The sequence below is a fragment of the Gracilinanus agilis genome, chromosome 1, assembly GCF_016433145.1.
Source record: "Gracilinanus agilis isolate LMUSP501 chromosome 1, AgileGrace, whole genome shotgun sequence".
NCBI lineage: Eukaryota > Metazoa > Chordata > Mammalia > Didelphimorphia > Didelphidae > Gracilinanus > Gracilinanus agilis.
In genome coordinates, this window is record NC_058130.1 from 624,559,242 (window position 1) to 624,579,281 (window position 20,040).

At 32.2% G+C, this 20,040-nt stretch overlaps 1 protein-coding gene across 1 annotated transcript in view; it reads right to left on the reverse strand.

The window, feature by feature from the left end:
• Nucleotides 1–5,294, reverse strand: part of MMP16 (matrix metallopeptidase 16) — a 193,974-nt gene extending 188,680 nt beyond the window's left edge. The window contains exon 1 of the mRNA XM_044683813.1: nucleotides 5,224–5,294. Within this exon, the coding sequence (XP_044539748.1) occupies nucleotides 5,224–5,294 (71 nt within the window). The remainder of the gene's footprint in view (nucleotides 1–5,223) is intronic.
• Nucleotides 5,295–20,040: the final 14,746 nt, after the last annotated feature.

Below are 20,040 nucleotides of genomic sequence, written 5' to 3' on the forward strand. Positions count from 1 at the left end.
TAGAAATAATCAACAACTTTAGCAAAGTTGCAGGATACAAAATAAATGTACATAAATCATCAGCATTTCTATACATTTCCAACACACTAGAGCAGCAAGAAGTAGAAAGAGAAACACCATTTAAAATCACCCTAGACAATATAAAATACTTAGGAATCTACCTACCAAAACAAACACAGCAATTATATGAAAACAGCTACAAAACACTTTCCAAACAAATAAAACTGGATTTAAACATTTGGAAAGCCATTGATTGCTCATGGGTAGGACGAGCTAATATAATAAAAATGACAATTCTACCCAAATTAATTTACCTATTTAGCGCCATACCTATCACGCTACCAAAAAACTTCTTTACTGAATTAGAAAAAACTATAACAAATTTCATTTGGAATAACAAAAGATCAAGAATATCAAGGGAAATAATGAAAAAAATGTGAAGGAAGGGGGCCTAGCAGTACCAGATATTAAACTATACTATAAAGCAGCAGTCATCAAAACAATATGGTACTGGCTAAGAGATAGAAGGGAGGATCAGTGGAATAGACTTGGGGTTAATGACATCAGCAAGACAGTGTATGATAAACCCAAAGAGCCCAACTTTTGGGACATGAATCCACTATTTGACAAAAACTGCTGGGAAATTTGGAAAACAATATGGGAGAGATTAGGTCTAGATCAACATCTCACACTCTAAACCAAGATAAATTCAGACTTGTATATAAAGAGGGAAACTATAAATAAGTTAAGTGAACACAGAATAGTTTACTTGTCAGATCTGTGGGAAAGGAAAGACTTTAAAACCAAGCAAGAGTTAGAGAAAATTACAAAATGTAAATTAAATGGTTTTGATTATATTAAACTAAAAAGTTTTTGTACAAACAAAAACAATGTAGTCAAAAACAGAAGGGAAACAACAAATTGGGAAAAAATCTTTACAAAGAAAAACTCTGACAGGGGTCTAATTACTCAAATATACAAGGAGTTAAAGCAATTGTATAAAAAATCAAGCCATTCCCCAATTGATAAATGGGCAAGAGATATGAATAGGCAATTTTCAGGTAAAGAAATCAAAAGTATCAATAAGCACATGAGAAAGTGGTATAAATCTCTAATAATTAGAGAAATGCAAATCAAAACAACTCTGAGGTATCACCTCACACCTAGCAGATTGGCTTAAATGAAAGAAGGGGAGAGTAATGAATGTTGGAGGAGATGTGGCAAAATTGGGACATTAATGCATTGCTGGTGGAGTTGTGAACTGATCCAGCCATTCTGGCTGGCAATTTGGAATCATGCTCAAGGAGCTATAAAAGAATGCCTGCCCTTTGATCCAGCCATACCATTGCTTGGTTTGTACCCCAAAGAGATCATAGATAAACAGACTTGTACGAAAATATTTATAGCTGCGCTTTTTGTGGTGGCAACAAACTGGAAAAGGAGGGGATGCCCTTCAATTGGGGAATGGCTGAACAAACTGTGGTATATGCGGGTGATGGAATACTATTGTGCTAAAAGGAATAATAAACTTGGGGAGTTCCAGGAGAACTGGAGAGACCTCCAGGAACTGATGCAGAGTCAAAGGAGCAGAGCCAGAAGAACATTGTACACAGAGACTGATATACTCTGGTAAAATCAAATGTAATGGACTTCTGTACCAGCAACAATGCAATGACCCAGCTCTGAGGGATTTATGGTAAAGAACGCTACCTACATTCAGAGGAAGAACTGCAGGAGAGGAAACATATAAGAAAAGCAACTGCTTGAATGCATGGGTCGGGGTGGACATGATTGAGGGTGTGGACTCCAAACTACCACACCAATGCAACCACCAACAATTTGGAAATAGGTCTTGATCAAGGACACATGACAAAACCAGTGGAAATGTGCGTCGGCCATGGGTGGGGGGAGTGAGGGGTGTGAAGGGGAAAGTAAGAGCATGAATCATGTAACCATGTTAAAATGATTATTAATAAATGTTTAAATTTAAAAAAAGTGCATGCAACATTCCAAATCTATAGCACCACCAAATTTCTATTAAAAATATTTTTGTAACTATTAAAAAAATGCTCAAATCCTCAAATCCCTTTTTTGTCTTAGAAGTTTCCCCTTTGTATCAGAGACACATTACCAAGAAGACCAACACCTGTGCAGGAACCATTCTTTTTTTTATCTATTGTAAGTTAGGCCACTCCCTGATATCCTAGCCTCTAGTTATGGCCTCTTTCCCAAGCCTGCTGGTAACCAGTCAGTATATGTTGCTGTACTATATTCCTCAAAAGGTATATAAGTCCCCAAGTTCTATTATTCTTTGGAGAATCATCTAGTGTGACAATCCTCTCAGAGATGCTGTCTCCAGAGCCCCAGAGTTTTGACTATTTTTAGCACTGGACTTTGTGTGGTAGATTATTAAGGACCCCTCTCTTTCCTGATTAAAGATTTAGTTTTTCTGACTACTTCAGTGGTTCTGTAGTTTTCCAAGGTGACACCATGAAATGCCAACATTTAAATAATCTGGATATATTTGAACGAGAAAGCTGACCTCTCCTGGCCATTCCTTCCATTACTTTCAAAGGTGCAAGGAAATCATCTGGCACCAAGTAAAACTTGAATTAGCAGTGAGATTGGACATCAAGGTCATAAACAGGATCAACCCTAATTCATACTAAAGTTAGAAGGATACCACTTATATCCATTCCTTTTTTTAAAACCAAGCTTTCCAGAAAAAAAACCAGAAAACTGATCTTCTAAGGAAGAATGTGCTCTGGTACCATGGCCTTCTTCTTTTACTCTTGAACCAAGATGTGAAAACTAGAAGAATGAAATTTCCACATTCTCCCAATGTAAAACTGTACAATAACATTTTGGTGACTGACAACAGGAGCTCCATGATGTCAGTCACCAGATAAGTGTAGGCTTCTTTCTGGGAAAAGCTTTTGGGGGTGGTTGGCATCAAGAAGAAAAACACAAATTTGAAAAATTCCTGTGCTCATTGTGATTATATTCCAATGGAGACTGAAACTGTTCTGGGGGAGCACTAAAATTGGTGCAATTAAGGGCTTGTTGGAGAAGATGGGAGTTCAGATGAGCTTTCAAGGAAGCTAGGGAGTTCCATAAACAGAGATGAGAAAGCAAAGCATTCCAAACCTGAGTGTCTATACAAAGGTACAGTGGTGGGAGATAATGTGTTTTTTTGTGAGGAATAGACAGCAAACCCAGCTTGACTTTAATGTAAAATTATTGTAGGTGATTAATGAGAAACCTGTATGAAATGAGGAATTGCAACCGGATTGTGAAGAGATTTAAACAGGGCTTTATGCATTATCTTAAAAGGCAGAAAACTTGGTTTACAATCCAGAGCCTTTCTTTGCTATTACACCAGATTATCTTGACCATTAATCATCATCATATAGTACCTTATAAATACAAACAAATACAAAGCACTAGAGGTTGAACTGAATCACTTCTCACTATGCAGAATATTTCAGAAGTCATTTTTATAGACTAGTCCCTGATATTTTATTTGTTAACTGAATGCTAACGAGTCCATCAGTCAGTCAGGGATCATCATGAGGGAATGGGAATAGGATGAAGTCCTGATTTCAGTGGTAAATGATTAGATGGCTGCCCTGGTGCCCTCCTTAAATGGAGGATTTGGGAGGAACTCTGGGTAAAGCTCTGAGATGAGCTCTCCAATGTCCACCCTTTACTCTTTCCAATAAGAGGATTCCAGGAGCAAAAGTCCTGAGGAGGTGAAAGTTTTAGGGTTGTTACACTATAGGATGGTGAGATTCTGGAGATCTTTATGAAGTTCAAGAGGACAAACATTTGGGATATAATGAGTCAATGCAACTCACAATAAAAAGTACCATAAAGCAAATAAGTCAGAAGAACTGTAGGGCAAATATAGGTTTATGATTTCGTTAACCCAAATTCAAACATCATTAATACTTATATTATCTTGGGCAAATACTTTCTTTTCTGGGAACTGTGGATTTACCATTTTTCAAATAAAATCTTGAATAAAAAATCTCTACTGTTTTCTGCATATCTGAATGCTACAATTCATTGAAAATGAGCTGCAATAAGACATTAATTATTTGGAATCCAATTAAATATAAACTTTACTATTTAAAGTACTGAAGATTGAGCAGGAAGATTGAGGTCTGATTTAGGTTTTAGACACTAGAACTTGTGTAAGTTTGCTCAAGTCATTTATTCTTTCTAGCCTTCAGTTTCCTCATTTGAAAAAGGCTAGGATTCGACTTAATGGCCTTAAACTTCTTCTAGCTCTAAATGTGTGAGCTATGACTCTTTGGAATGTAAAAAAATTCAACATAATTGATTTAAAATAAAACACACACACACAAAACATCTGAATAATGGTGGAAATTCCAAGAAATATCTGCTCAGGAGACACTTTGACCTCATACAATAATGTATGCAATATTTTCAGGACTAATTAAATGAGAAACTAAATGATCCTTATTCAGGAAAAATATGAAATTAATTGCACTATATTTAAGGGAATGTATACCCAATATAGTAAAAATTGTCCAGAATTGTTCTTTGAAACAAGTTATGCAAAAGTCATATTCAGTATCTGAACCTGTATTTTCATTTTTTATTTGGAATATATGATCATTAGAAAAGTACACTAGTAAGGCAGGAGATTAAATAACTGTTTTTTAACAGGTTTTCAGAGGTGGAGGTAATAGTTTTTGAAAATCATTCAGCTAAGCACATGAAAGGGAAAGCATTCTATTAAAGCCCTTTGGGTATAATTTCAAATTGCCATCCAAAATGGTTGGATCAATTCACAACTCCACCAGCAGTGTATTAGTGTCCCAATTTTGCCACATCCCCTCCAACATTTATTATTTTCCTTAACTGTCATATTGACCAATCTTCCAGGTTTCAGGTCGTACCTCAGATTGTTTTGATCTGCATTTCTCTGATCATGAGGGACTTAGGACATTTTTATGTGATTATTGATAGTTTTGATTTCTTCATCTGAAAACTGCCTATTCATATCATTAATTATTTGTCAATTGGGGAATGGCTTGATTTCTTGTACATTTGACTTAGTTCCTTATGTATTTGGGAAATTCAATATGTTATTTTTAAAGGATCATAGATTTTAATTTGGAAAGACCATATAGTTCATTAAAGCCAATCTCCTTTTACAGATGAAGATACAGAGGTCAAGAATAATTTACTCACTCGTACAAATTCATACAAGTTGTAAGCGTAGAATCAGAATTCGAACCTTGGTGTTCACACTCCAGATTCATCACTCTTTCTATTCTACCGTGCTACTAGATGAACCTTTGTATAAAATTTTCCTTAAAAGGCAAAGACCTAAAAGGTATGCATAGATAGATAGATGGATAGACAGACAGATACATAGATATGATCATATAAAGATTTTGTTCCAATTTTGTTCACAATTTATGGTAAATATCCTTTAAAGCTAAGCTAACTTCAAAGCAAGTATAGAAACACACACATCCCCTTAATAACAAATATTAAACTCAATTGTGTCAAAATATGTAATATTTACTGGGGTGTGCATTTCTAGTCTTCTCATATCAAAGTCCAATTGGTGTGATGTTTTTTATTGGTTACATATTGAGATTTGAAAACAATCCTTTCATTCATTTTCATCTATAATGTAAAGTTTCTGTGCATTTCTACACATCAAATTATTTTATAGACATAACAGAAGAAAAAGTTAAAGTGAACATTGTGTGTCTTAAGGTCATCTTTCCAAATAATTGTATAATGTTGAGGATAATGATAATATAGGATCTTACATGTTCTAAAAAAGAATGAGACAAAAAGACAGAGGAAAACAGAAATGAAGACAAAAAGAGACATTAATAAAATATTATTATAAGCTTCTCTTTTCATTTGTCCCATCAATTAAAAAAATCATATACTCACAAATAACTCACAGGGTTTATGGGGATATATTCTACTTTGCAAAGTAGCTAAATATGAATCATAATTATCAAATAATCAAATTTAACCAGTGTGGGGTACTTACTATATGTTTATAATATCTAAAACTCAAATGCAAATCAACAGGAAGAATTATCTTCACTTCATTTATATTTCTAATGGACTTTAAATCACTATTTTTATATAATAAATGTATTAGTATGTATAGGATCAAATTCACTCTGAATTTTACAATGCAGCAAACATTTAGTAAAACAGGTATAAAAATGTGTGAAAACAAAATGAAAACATGGATAGATCAAAATTCATTCAAATATTTCATCATCAAGCTGTCCTTCAGATTTAAGATGAAAAGGTACATACCTGGGTCACTATATCAAATATACCTATGATTACTTTCACTTTATTTCTGACCTTAACTTGGGTTTTCTTAGCCATTAAAAAAGTAAATTGCTATTGAGTAAAAACTATAGACTTTTTCACCCCTCAAGCTCCTTGGGGAAACACATTCAACTAGTAACAAAAAATAGTTCAGCTTTACAACTATGACAGATATGAGATAAAAATATACTGAAAAGGAAAAGATAAAGTATGATACATTTTCTACCTTCTGCTAGATTTCCTATAATTCAAAATTTTATGTACTCTATATTTCTTGATTTCTCTTTTTGCCTATTTTATAATACACCATAGAGACAAAGACATGGCCATTAAAAATTACATGGGACAGAGGTGATGCTATTTTACTTTAACGAAATATTAAATATTTTCAATGAAACTTTTTCTTGGATACTTATTTTTTTAAAAGGCTACTTATATGTTTAAAAGTTATTTTCCCCAATGGAAAAAATACCCATCAATCAAAGCTAAGTATTTTCATGGTGATTGTAATTTTATAAATGGAAAGCAATAAAATGGAAAATCAAGTGAACCACTGAGAAATTCCCTTAATAGCAAGGATTTCAGGATTTAGGTAATTTGTTGTTATTATGATATTCGGTCATGTCCCACTCTATATGACCCCATGGAGCTATCATCCATGGGGTTTTCTTGACAAAGATTCTAAAGTGGTTTGCCATCCTCTCCAATTTAGCTAACAGGGATCATTAAATGGTTGCCTCTGTTACTAAAATTCATTTCCCTCTGGGAAAAAACAAAGAAAAAAACATCCTTATCTAAGGTCTAATTCCACTACTAATGCAAACTGGAGAGGTAAAGAAATTAGTTATATCATCTAAAAATCTATAGGAGTTTTACTGTTTGTTTTTAATTAAAGTTATCTAGCATGAACTGTTTCATTTACTTCCTAAGTAATTATAGGTAAGTATATCATCCTTGATAAATAAACATAATTTTATAGAATGTCAGACCTGGAATGGCCCATTTAAGATCCAAACTTTTTCTAGTCCAAATTCCACATTTTGCAGGTGAAAAAAAAGAGAAAACCAAGTTTGAGATGTTTTCTGATTTGGTGGATGTCACAAAACTCTTTGCTTCCCATGGGCTCATTCTTCAATTATTTTTAGTTTCTTGCCCCTTTTCTAATATACTAACGCCAACTATTTTCTTCTCTTTGATACATACCTTTTAGGGAAAAAAACACGTTAAGTGGTTCCTCCTAAGTTTATAAGGAGAGTTAAGGCAGAGCCAGAGTTTTGTTTGTGATTTTAGGGGCCTGTGTATGCATTTTGTTGAATTTGTTTTATTTATAATTTAGAGATACTCATTCAATTTATAGTGGTAATTATTTGTTAAGGAAACATTAGCTAAAAAAAAGCCTTTGTTAGCATTGTCGAGATGACCATAAGAAGCTCTAAGAGAAGGAATGAGGAAAGGGAAAGTACAGAGATGTGTTATAGTGAAAAGAAAATTAGATAGAATCAGGGAACATTAGTACAAATTCCAACTCAGCTGCTGCATGACATTTGAAAATCACTTGTCTTCTCTGGTTTTAAGTTGGTTCACACTCAAAAAATAAATCCTTTTACCAAGACATTTTAAATTAAAGTTATCTAAACAAGAGCTACTCTATGGAAAGATGTGGGAGAACAATGGCCAAAGAGTTTCTAATATTTTAATCTTCTGCTGCAAGTTGTAGATAAGTATTATAAAATTGAATAGAGATATTAAAATTAAGTAGCATGTCATTATGGATTAAGAACCATTCATGGATTCAGAAAAGCTAGATTCAAGTTCTGCTTCAGACGTATACTGACATATAATCTGAGCAAATCACTTAGCTTCTCAATGAATCAATAAACTCTGTGAGATAATAAATAAATTGCAGGATAGTTGCTGATTTACATTATAGCAAGAGTTTCTTCATTAGCAAACTCTTATGCCAATGAAATTAGAGATCTTTATGACATAAATGTTAGAAACATAGAACAATGGGTTTAGATGGTACTGGAGAGTGCATTTAATTCAATACTCTTATTGCACAAGTAAAAGAACTAACTGAAAAAAGTCAAAGAACTTTCCCTGAGTCACATAGTTAGTAAATGAAAACTAGGATGAGAAACAAGTTATTTTGGATCTAAGACTCAAAGTTCTTTCCATTTTCTTTAGATGGTTCCTAAATGAATTCATTATATGAGCTACTGGGATAAGATCACATAAAACAAGTTTTTAACTGTGCAAATAATTAAATTAATTGTGATATCTTTGATTTAGGAAGCATTGCTCTCTCCTCTCTGACATTATGAGAGTATAGCTAAAGCACCTTGGCTGTCTACCTATTATCCCTTGCATGACTAAGCCATTTTATTTTCCTGTTATACAACTTCTTGATGTCCTGTAGTTCAGAGATTTTTGCAATTTATTGTTGATTATATTTATCAGCCTGCTCATATCCACTTTGCATGTTTTCATTAATTTCTGAATGATGTTCACCTTACTTCTCCAAAGGCAGTAGTTTTCCAAGTCTCACTATCATTATAGCCACACTGATAAACTATACCTTACCAATATGAGAAACTTGGAGTCAATAAAGTGCTTTGTAATTTCCTGAAAGGAATCCAATTCACTTTGATCTTCCTTTTCAATGTTTTGATAAACATGATAAACTCTGAAAAGAGTTTTGATAAACACTGTTCATCAGTTTTGTCTGGGAAAGTGTGTGTGTGTGTGTGTGTGTGTGTGTGTGTGTGTGTGTGTGTGTGTGTGTGTATGAAAAGGTCAAACTCACTGAAGAGATTACAGATCTCCTCCAGGACACTGGAGCATCTTCAGACTTGAAGAAGTTGACATGTTGTTATGCTCAAACAAGAACACTTGGAGGACCGCATCATCCAAAGAGGTTCCCTTCTCAATATCATTTATGAATTCTGCACTAGATCTCCTCCACTACAGTGGCAAATAATTTGGAGGAGCACATGTTTTCTTCATGTTTTATGGCTTGCCTCATACTTATTATCAAAGGTCATTGAACAGGATTGTTACATATTCCAAGAAATCCTAAAGGGTCTCAATGACATCTTGTTATGAGTTGGTTTTATTATGCTAAATTGAATGTTCTTTATAATCAATTAAAAAAATGAAATGGGGGTGGGGGCTAAATCCAAAGAGAATAATTTTCTTTGGGAGAGATGCTTACCCATACATATGATGAGATGTCATGTTATACAATTAATTAAGCTTTCTCATAGCATATGAAAGATTGTTTTTTTATAACACTATTAGACATATTTCTAAGGAAACTCAACACTAATTTAAGATTTAAGAATTTTACTGGTTTGAAGAAAAATACCATGATCTCCTAGTTCATTATACATCAAATATTCCTAAATCTTTAGAGTATGCCAAATATCAACTTTATCCAAGTATAATCCTCAGATCCTGGAATTGCAAATCTAAAAGTATCCCTAACCCAAGAGGACTAGGCATTGTTAGAACAGTGTGATTTTATTTTCCATAGAAGTAATACATTATTTGGTGAAATGCTTTGAACTCCTCTAAAAATTAAATCAATTTAATATGATAAACATTTATTAATTTTCTACTATGGAAAAGGCACTTAACTAGAAATTATAACTTAATGAAATTTCCTTTCAAAATAATATTTCTAGGAATAAAGATAATAATAGCATATGACATTTTTCTAATATTTTATGGTTTGCAATGGACTTTACATATTTTCAAATATATTGCAAATTAATTAGGCAGACTAAATAGAAGTTAATGAGTTAATTCTATTATGAGTTTTTTTAAGACATCCAGCCACATACTAGCAAACAAGGAACTTGGTTAGATCCCCTATGGTTCAAAATTATTATTCAATTAAAATGTGACATTACCACTTTTGTTTAGCTTAATTGATATGCATTCATAATCAGTACAAATTATCTCCTAGAAAATAATTTCAATCCCTTTCTTCTTTTTTCTAAAATTATCTATTTTTTCAATGTTCCTGGCATTTCCCATCGATTGTCCCTCCTAATATTCCGAATCTAGACCATTTTATCCTAAACACCAATTATTACAGTACTTCTCTCATGGATCCCTCTACTTCCACATTCTAGTCCTTCTACTTCTTCCCACTCATAGCTCTGATATTTATTATGTATGTCATCAGTTTGCTATTCTGAAATATGGGAATAATCTTGTACAACAGGTTTCACAGAATTATTGTGTGGAATGTTTCTAAAATTTAAAGTGCTCCAGAAATGTGAGTTTTTCTCCTTGGTTTTCATATTATCTGATTTTAATCACCGCCAGCATCATCAGTAAATCATCCCTGGTTTTGCAAATGTCTTCTCACTACAAACGCTCAAAAACCTCCATTTGCTATTTAGAGTCTATAAGGTCAATTCTCAGTCTTTTATTCTATTATTCGAGACTTTTTTTTAACTCTTGTCCTAACTACTCTAAAAACATGTTCCTTTTTACTCCTTTATGTGAATAATCTTTTTTTAACCATTTCAGTCTTTTTGTTGTTTAATTGTTTTCCAGAACAAGTCATGTCTATGCATTATTACATCATTGCTCAAGTTTTTCTTCCCCCTGTCTGATATAACTTTCTACTATTTCTACTATTAGAAGGATAGGAACTAGATCTGGGGTTTCATTAGTTGATTTCTGAAGCAGGACTTGCACTGAGTTCTTCCTAGCTTTGAAGCCAGTTTTATATTTACTGTGCCTCTCACATTTCATTATTAATCTTTTTAAAAACCTAATTCAAGTCACCTCTTTTATTCTCCCTTATTAGAATGTGACCTTCAAGTGTAGGAAATATCTTTTGCCTTTTTTGTATCCTCACTATTTAGCATAGTTTCTGACATATAGTAGTCTCTTAATAAGTTTTCTCACTAACTTGATGATTAATGAAGATTCATTGACCTTGATCAGAACACCTGTCATGATTTCTCCATTTCTAATTTTTATTATTTAATTTCCTTTTTCCAAACAATTAATATATACCACCTCCTACTGCTAAATTCTGTAATTATGTTTCCCCCGCTACTATATCATAAACCTCCAGAGGAAAAAGAACTCTTATCAGGTATCACTCTCTACCCTTAAAGCAAAGCAAAATGATCAAGAGACAAAATTAACACAGCAAACAGGTTTAGATCAGAAGAATAACATCAGTTTTAATAACTTATGTACAAAATACAGGTTATATGCCTTTTCTTCATACCCAAACACTCATGAGTATACTCATTATTCTTCCAATTCAAGGATACAGGCATGGAAAATAATATTTTTTTCTATTAGACATTTTGCCTTGTGGCATTTTAATGTGTAAATCAATAATATGTAAATGCATTCCAGGCACTGAGTTCATACTTATTAAACTTAATGGATTCTATACTCCTACAAAAGTCATTAGCTTACTAATCCAGTGAACATTATGTTAGAATACTCCATGTAGCTTAGATTTCTTTTTTTAAACTCATTTGTGTCCAATTTAATAGAGGTTATTTTGATTTCATGTATTATAAATTAAAATTAAAAGTGTACCAAACCTCTGATGTTTAACTATTTGAAAACAGACAAAACTGCACTGAGGAAAAAAAAAAAAACTCTGTGTGTGCGTGCGTGCGTGCATGCGTGTGTGTGTGTGTGTGTGTGTGTTAGCATAACATCACTTTTTCAGTACTGGGAAATGAGATTATACAATGTTTGCTTCTATTAATTTAGACCGCTTAATAGAGTAAAACTTTCTTATAAAACAGAACTCTGCCTTTATATGTCTATTTTATCTCAGTTATAGGCTTCGATTTATGTAACTGAACAAATTTCAAAAAAAGAATACAACTTGGCTGCTACCTTCTTATGTAACTATGAAGAAGACACTTTTCAAGCAATCAGTTTCTTCTTCTGGAAAACAGAGTTAGATTAAAAGATCTCTAAAGTCCTTCCCTTTCGAAAACTAAAATTCTCTTTCATATTCAATAAATCAATTAACTATAATCTGAAAGATATAACAGATGAACTCATATTGACAACTCAAAACAATTTATAAATTTTCATGGAAATGAAAAGCAACATTATGTGATATGAAGTAATTGCTATTCCATCTTATATGCTACCTTTTGGTATGTCTAAAATATCTTTATGACATTTGCCCTTATTAATAGAATTACAGAATCAAGAACAAGAAAACCATAAAAATCAGTGTTCTCACATAACAAAAAATTCAAATAAATATTTTTAAAAGTCTATTGATAACAAATATTAAAGTTGACTAGAAATCTGTTGTTCCTATATGTCTATTGGCAACTCCTCTTGCTTTTCCTGTCACTTCTCCCCATACTTAACCCTTTACTCTTATTTCTCTTTCCTCACTATAACTAGAAAATAGATTCACTGTAATGGATTTACCTATTACCTCTACGTGGATGACTCCAAGATTTGATGAGTATATTCATAATACTGACTTATCTGCATTTGAGAAATGCTGGCATGTTATTTCATCATTATCACTTGCTTTCACATAATTACTAATTGTTTCTATGATTAATTCTTTGACTCACTCATTATTTAGGATTTAATTAAATATCCATTTGGATTTCTGTCTTTTGTTTGTGCTCTTTGAACTGATTACTTTTTTCATTACATTATGGTCTGTAAAGAATGTGTTTGCTAATTCTGCCTTTTTATATTTGTTTGTTATATCTCAGTGCTAAAATTTTGTAAAAGAAACTCAACTTAGCTATGAATTAGTTTCAAAGCTCTAACACCATACCTTCAACAGTTTTTCAGATACAATAATGACTCCAAAGTCATTATGCTTAAAACTTCTATCACTCTCAGTTAGTCAGTTCATTTGAGACACATTTATAAAAAAGATCCATTACCTAATTGATAAATGGTCAAAAATATGAATAATCAGTTTTCAGAAGAAGAAATCAAAGCTTTCAATAGTCACATGAAAAAAATGCTTTAAATCATGACTGATTAGAGAAATACAAATTAAAACAACTCTGAGGTACTATGTCACACCCAAAGATTGGCTAACTTGACAGACAATAAAAACGACAAATGCTGAAGAAGATATGGAAAAATTGGAACACTGATTCACTGTTGGCGGAATTCTGAATTGCTCTAACCATTCTGGAGAACAATTTGTTATTATGCTCAAAGGACTATAAAACTCTTCCTTTGACCCTGAAATAATACTACTACTAAATCTGTACACCAAAGAAATCAAAGAAAGGGGGGAAAGGACATTCTTCCAAAAATATTCACAACAGTTCTTTTTGTAATGACAAAGAATTGGATATTTATGGCATGACCATCAACTGGGGGATGACTAGACAAACTGTAGAAGACTGTGATGGAAGATTATTATGTTATAAGAAATAACTAGCAAGATGATTTCAGAGAAACCTGGAAAGACTTGAATCATATCATGCAAATTGAAGTGAAAAGACCCAGGAAAATCATTATACACAGTAACAGTAATGTTTTAAGAATGATTAACAGTGAAAGACCTGACAAAAATTAACTTAAAAATGTTACATGTGACTGGAACATATTTAATGAAAAATATGAAAATAATTAAAAAAACCATTTCCATTCTCTTGTCTCAGTTCCTTTTCTGACTTCCTTCTTTTTGTCTGTAGTACACCATTCCCTCAATCACACTGCTAATCTTGAAATAAACTTTAAACTACTCAACATCTTTTCAAACCATTCTTCAAAATGTATACTGTATCAATCTCTTCTTTTTAATTTTTACCAATGTTTTCCAAGGAACTTCTGTTTAAATTATTACTTAGCTTCCAAAATTATTTCCCTGGCTCCAGTCTCTCCCCCTGCTCCATTTTCCTCACAATCACTACCATATTAATCCTCATAAAACATAGATTTTGTTATAGTATTATTTCCCTGCTCTAAAATATTTAATGGTTCCCCATTACAAATGGGAAAACATCCAAATTCTTTAGTCTGCTCTTCCAGTCTACCCACAATCTGGTCTTGATCTACCTTTCCAAACTTTTCATTATTTCACAACATAAACCTTCCATATGAGCCAGAATAATTTTTCTCACCATTTCCTAAATGTGGCATACTCATTCTTAGCTGCACAAGTTTACTTTTACTGTTCTCTCCTCCTTTAAAATTCATCTCCACCTCCTTCACATAATGCGGATCACACCCATTTCTGAAGACCCAGATCAAGTATTTTCTTTCCTAAATCCATATACTTGTGGAAAATGAGACAAAATTTTTTTATCCATTGATCTCTTTACCTTTAAGTTGCTGATCTCCTGACATAAAGTGGATTCAAATATATGCTTTGCTATAAAGTTCTAAAGATGGTTTTTCATAAAACTCCTTCACATCAAAATTAGACAGTTGACAAATACCACTATTATTTTCTGCCTCAGGAAATGTTAACTGAAATATTATTATTAATATATGTTGTTTTTATTATCATTATATTGTTTAAATATTAATATATAAGTATTAAAGTATAACATATTAGAGCATACTATTATAGTATTTGAGTAATTTCTTATCTTTATATTCAAATCCAATATAGCATTGTTATTATTATCCAGAACTTTAAAGTTCATAAAGTGCTTTATATATATATATGTGTGTGTGTGTGTGTGTGTGTGTGTGTGTGTGTGTGTGTGTGTATATATATAGTCTCATTTTAGTCTTATACTAAACCTGAGATATTGGTGTTATTATCATGCTCATTTTATAGATAAAGCAAGCAAGAATGATAGATGCTAAGTTATTTACTCAGGGTTATAGAGTTATTAATTGCCTAAGGTAAGATTTAAACCTAAATCTTCTCAAATTCAGATTCAGTGGTCTATCTACTAATTTACCTAGATATCCCACTGTTGGTGGGAATTAATTTTATTTTAATTAAATTAAATTTAAATTATTAATAGGAATTCAAAAGTGGCAAATGTTCTCAAAGTCATTCTAGGCATATAGGCCATCGTGAAAACATGGTCAGAAGTCATGGAAAATGTATGTGGTATTTTGGATAGTCCAATTTGGCCAAAAGTAAGAAGGTGTGGGGTGGAGATTACTATGAGATAAATTTGAAAAAGGTAGAGTAGCACTAGATTGGGTAGGACTTTGGATTCAAGTTAAGGAGACTTAATTGTACTTGGTAGACACTAAGAAGATATTTCAGATAATGTGTTCAGATTTGTACATAAGGAAAATTGGTCTGAGAATGATATAATGGAGACTTAAAATAAAAAATGGACACCAATTCGAAGATATTGCAATAATTCACTGATGGCAATGAGGTCCTGAACTAGAATGGTATTCATGCGAATAGGAAGATTTTGGAGGAATAGAATCCATGGGATTTGGAAACTAACTGAAAGAGAAGGAATGGACAAGAGTAGGAATTAAGATACCAACATGGATTCAGACACAGAATAATGAATTCCAAATTAGATGCCAATTGATCAATGCATTATCTAAGTAAGTTGTTTGCAACCCATTTTGACAGGGGTACAACTATGAGATAAAACAATGTGGGAGATAGGGCAATACAGAGGGAACTTGAAGGAAAGGGGCTCTAAATCTACCTCTGGTATTCTTTCTGCAGAGAGTCTACATACTAGTGTAAGTGAATCTTAGGTCATCAATTTTAGGAAAAAAAGAAGGCCTACTCCCAAAAAGCCAGAAAGTTATGTTAAAAAAAACTTCTTGAACAATGGAAGGGAAAACAAAGAAGTTATATTATTTTCCCACAGTCAAAGAACTTAGAAGAATAAGCACTTGAGCACAGTCTTTCTGACTGCAAGTCAATGTTTTTGACATTACACTTAATTTTCTCAAAAATGTTTTCAATGATAGAGATAGACCACTTCTCTTTCCTTTTTACTCAATGCTTCTAAAACTACCTATTTAATGTGGCACCTTTCTTTAAAAATTCCTGAGAAAATGATATAGTCTACTTTTATTGTTGTATTTGACTGTCTTGCAACACTTATAATATAAGCAGGAAAATTTTCTGAACATCTAAACTAAATCCCACCTATTGTCATTTAAGTCCAATCCCTCCTGGCCTGTTCTTTCCAGAAATGAATAACAGTTGCTTACTACCATCTATAAAATATGCTTTTATCTACATGAAAATTTTTAGTAAGTCCCTCCTTAGCCTACATGCTAAATAACCCCAACTACATGAGCCTTTCTTAAATGTCCTGTTTTCAATTTTTCTTTCTCACTTTTAAACTCCATCCAAGTTTTCCACATGTTAAATTATAGCTCTCAAGACTAAGTACAAAAGTCTAATGAGAATGATATCAATGGCAAATCAAGGTGGAGAGTTTTACTTCAGGATTTCTAAATGTTATACCCCTGAAATGTAGTTCAGGGTCATTCACTTTGCTTCATATTGTCCTAAGAGTTTAACTTCCCCGTTATATTTTTTAAATACCTTATTCTTAATCCTATCCAGGAATATTCTGTTTCTTAAGAACTTTTTTGATCCCTGCATTTAAGATTATATTTAAGTATTTTCACTATACAAAAAACTACTCTGGTTATGTAGGACTTTTTTTTTAAACTATGAAACGAAAACTGATGTAAATTATTTCACAACTGTATGAAATGTGTGAATGTGAATATAAGATTCATATATGACCAGAAACACATTTCACAGAAGAATGACTTTCCAAATGCCACACGAATGGCTCCAGTAGTAGGAATGAATTATAAGTTCAGAAGTATAACTAATGAAACTTATTTAATCAAAGGATGTCCTTGCTGTGACACACTATACTCAGAATAAGTGTTCCTTTATTGTAGATAATGAAGAATGGGATATATATTTTTTCTTTATTCTTTGTCTCTGTTACTAATAAATACTACTTAATGGTTTACTTTGAGGTGATTTCATAATAATCATAGGTCATAATTACATAGAATTTTAGGACTTAGAAAAATGCTTTCCTCACAAGAAACTTGTTTGACATAGAGAAGGTACTACTATTTTCTAAATGAGAGGACAAAGACTCATAGAAGTCAAGAATTTGCCCATCTATATTCATATTACAAAAAAATGCCAATTTCAGGACTTAAAGGAATCCCTTTTGACTTTGGGGTCCAGTGCTCTTTCCTTAATATTAAATGTGTCTAGTTATTTTGGATGGCATAACAGGATTGTTCACAACGTTGGAAAGGATGTTAGATAAATCCGTGTTCTCTTTTGAGATCTTGGAAAGTGAAGACAGAGAAAAGCTGTGAATTGTTAAAAGTCAAGAAGCAGAGCTAAGACGCAAATACAGGAATACTGACTCTCAATCCTTATCTGTTGATTATTTTGTACATCTTTTAACTTCAGAATGAGATTAGCAACATCTATGACATGACTTTTACTTTTTATTTTTCATTTTAAATTTCATTTATCTAAAGGTGAGCTTATCTTTTCTCAGAGGCTTAGCAATACATTAAAAATGCCCCAATGTTGTTATGATGATCAACTGTGAAAATTTTGGCTTTTCTGATCAATGCAATTAACCAAGAAAATTCCAGAGGACTCATGTTGAAAAATTGCTTTCCTACCTCCAAAGACCTGATGAACTCTTGAGTGCAGATTGAAATATGATTTTCTTGCTTTCATTTAAAAATATTTTGTGTGATATAGCTAACATGGAAACTTTTGCATAATTTCATATATAAAATTGATATTATTATCCTTGCCTTCTCAATGGATAGGGTAGTAGTGGAAAGGAAATAGAGAACTTGGAATTCAAAATTGTATTTTATTTTTTAAATTAAAATTCTAAAGGTAAAGAATGCTAAATATAATGTTCATTTTTAGAAATGAAAAAAAGAAATTATAATGACTATATTTACCCATATAAAAACTATCTGAGAATACATCTTCTTGACATGTTTGTAGATTGCAAGAATATAGCCACTGAATCTTGCAGATAAAATTTAATATTTTGTTTAGTTAACTGAATCATGTATTTTCTCCCTTTCACTAGGAACAATATATTGAGATAAGTAGCCTATGAGAAAACAAAAGCTATAAAGTGTATATGTGTGCGTGTGTGAAAGAGAAGCCGAACGTATCCTAGTCAGAAATCCTATGTGAAATACTTTTTGTTTATCTCTTGATAGCGCATTTTAAAAATAATTAACAAAGAGAACAATACTCAGAGATTGGTGACCAAGATGTAGAGGGGTCACAAGGCACCGGCATGAGAAGTAGTTGAAAGGAAAGAGAAATTTTAACCTAATGAGACAAATTAAAGGAAAGGGAGAGTTTGAAGGCTATTTTAAAGTAATTGAAATTCCAAGAAATAAAGAGGATTAGATTATTTCTCTTCCTGGGCTCCTGAGTACAAAGCCAGGAACAAACATGGGTTCATTTGGTCTTAAGGCAAAGATTAATTGACAAAAAAATTATAAATTTCCAAAGATCTGGTTAAGAAAATTATACAACTAGGCAATCATTTGTTTGAGATGTTTTGAGGGAATTCTTGTTCAGATATAAATTGGATTTGCTAAGCTTTGAAGTTGTTCCCATCTTTGTGCTTCTATGAATATAGCCCAAAATAGCATTTTTTTTTTGGCTTTCTCATCACATTGACTCCCATTATGTTTGCATTCTATTAAAATCCCCCAGGTTTTTCTCACAGGAAAAAGTGTCTAGCCTTGTCTTTCTTATCTTGTGCAGTGATTTTTCTGGATCTATGTGCAAGACTGTTTATCTATCTATCTATCTATCTATCTATCTATCTATCTATCTATCTATCTATCTATCTATCTATCTATCTATCTATCTAACTATCTGTCTGTCTACCTGTCTATCTGTCTATCTATCTGTCTGTCTATCTACCTACACATTTCTATTAAGTGAAATTTTATTATATTCTTCCAATTTTATCTACTCAATTATGACAGTATGTATTTCTCTTTATTCATACTGATATCAAGAGACACTGTCACATAGCTTTATAAAATTCACATATAATTCTTGTATAACATTCACTTATCTAACCCTAACCAGAAAATATAAATTAGGTTAGGCCATTCCAAACTGTTCTTAATGAACTCATCACAGCTTTCCTTGATAATTTCTTTTCTAAGTGTTCATAAGACATCCTTTATTGATAAATTCTAGAATTTTTCAGCAAACAGAATTAGCTTTAATGACTCACAATAGATGTGTTTGTTTTAACAGGCTATTTATGTATAGGTTACTGGGTGCCACTGACAGAAACAGTGAAGTCAGAAGGGTTTGGTATATTATCATAAATACGTTCAATGAACACTACATACTTTAATGAACCTATTAATGTATGTATCAACACAAAAACACAAAGGTAGACATTTTAAAAACAACCTTATTTTGTGAACTTAAACAGAAGAGTTTATACGATTAAGCCAAACTCTGCTTTTTTCTGACCCTGTTCCATGAGTCAGGTATTCTTGAATGGCGGAGAATAGTTGAAAGTACTTTGGGAACTATCCAACCATCTGTTTAAATATTTGAAACACTTCATTTTAATGTTCATAAAATGTCTTTTCTCAACTAAAAATAAATTATAAAACCACATTATATTCATTGAGTTAATTTTGAGTTAATTTCTGTGCTAAATAATACATAGTTGTATATTTATATGTGCATTT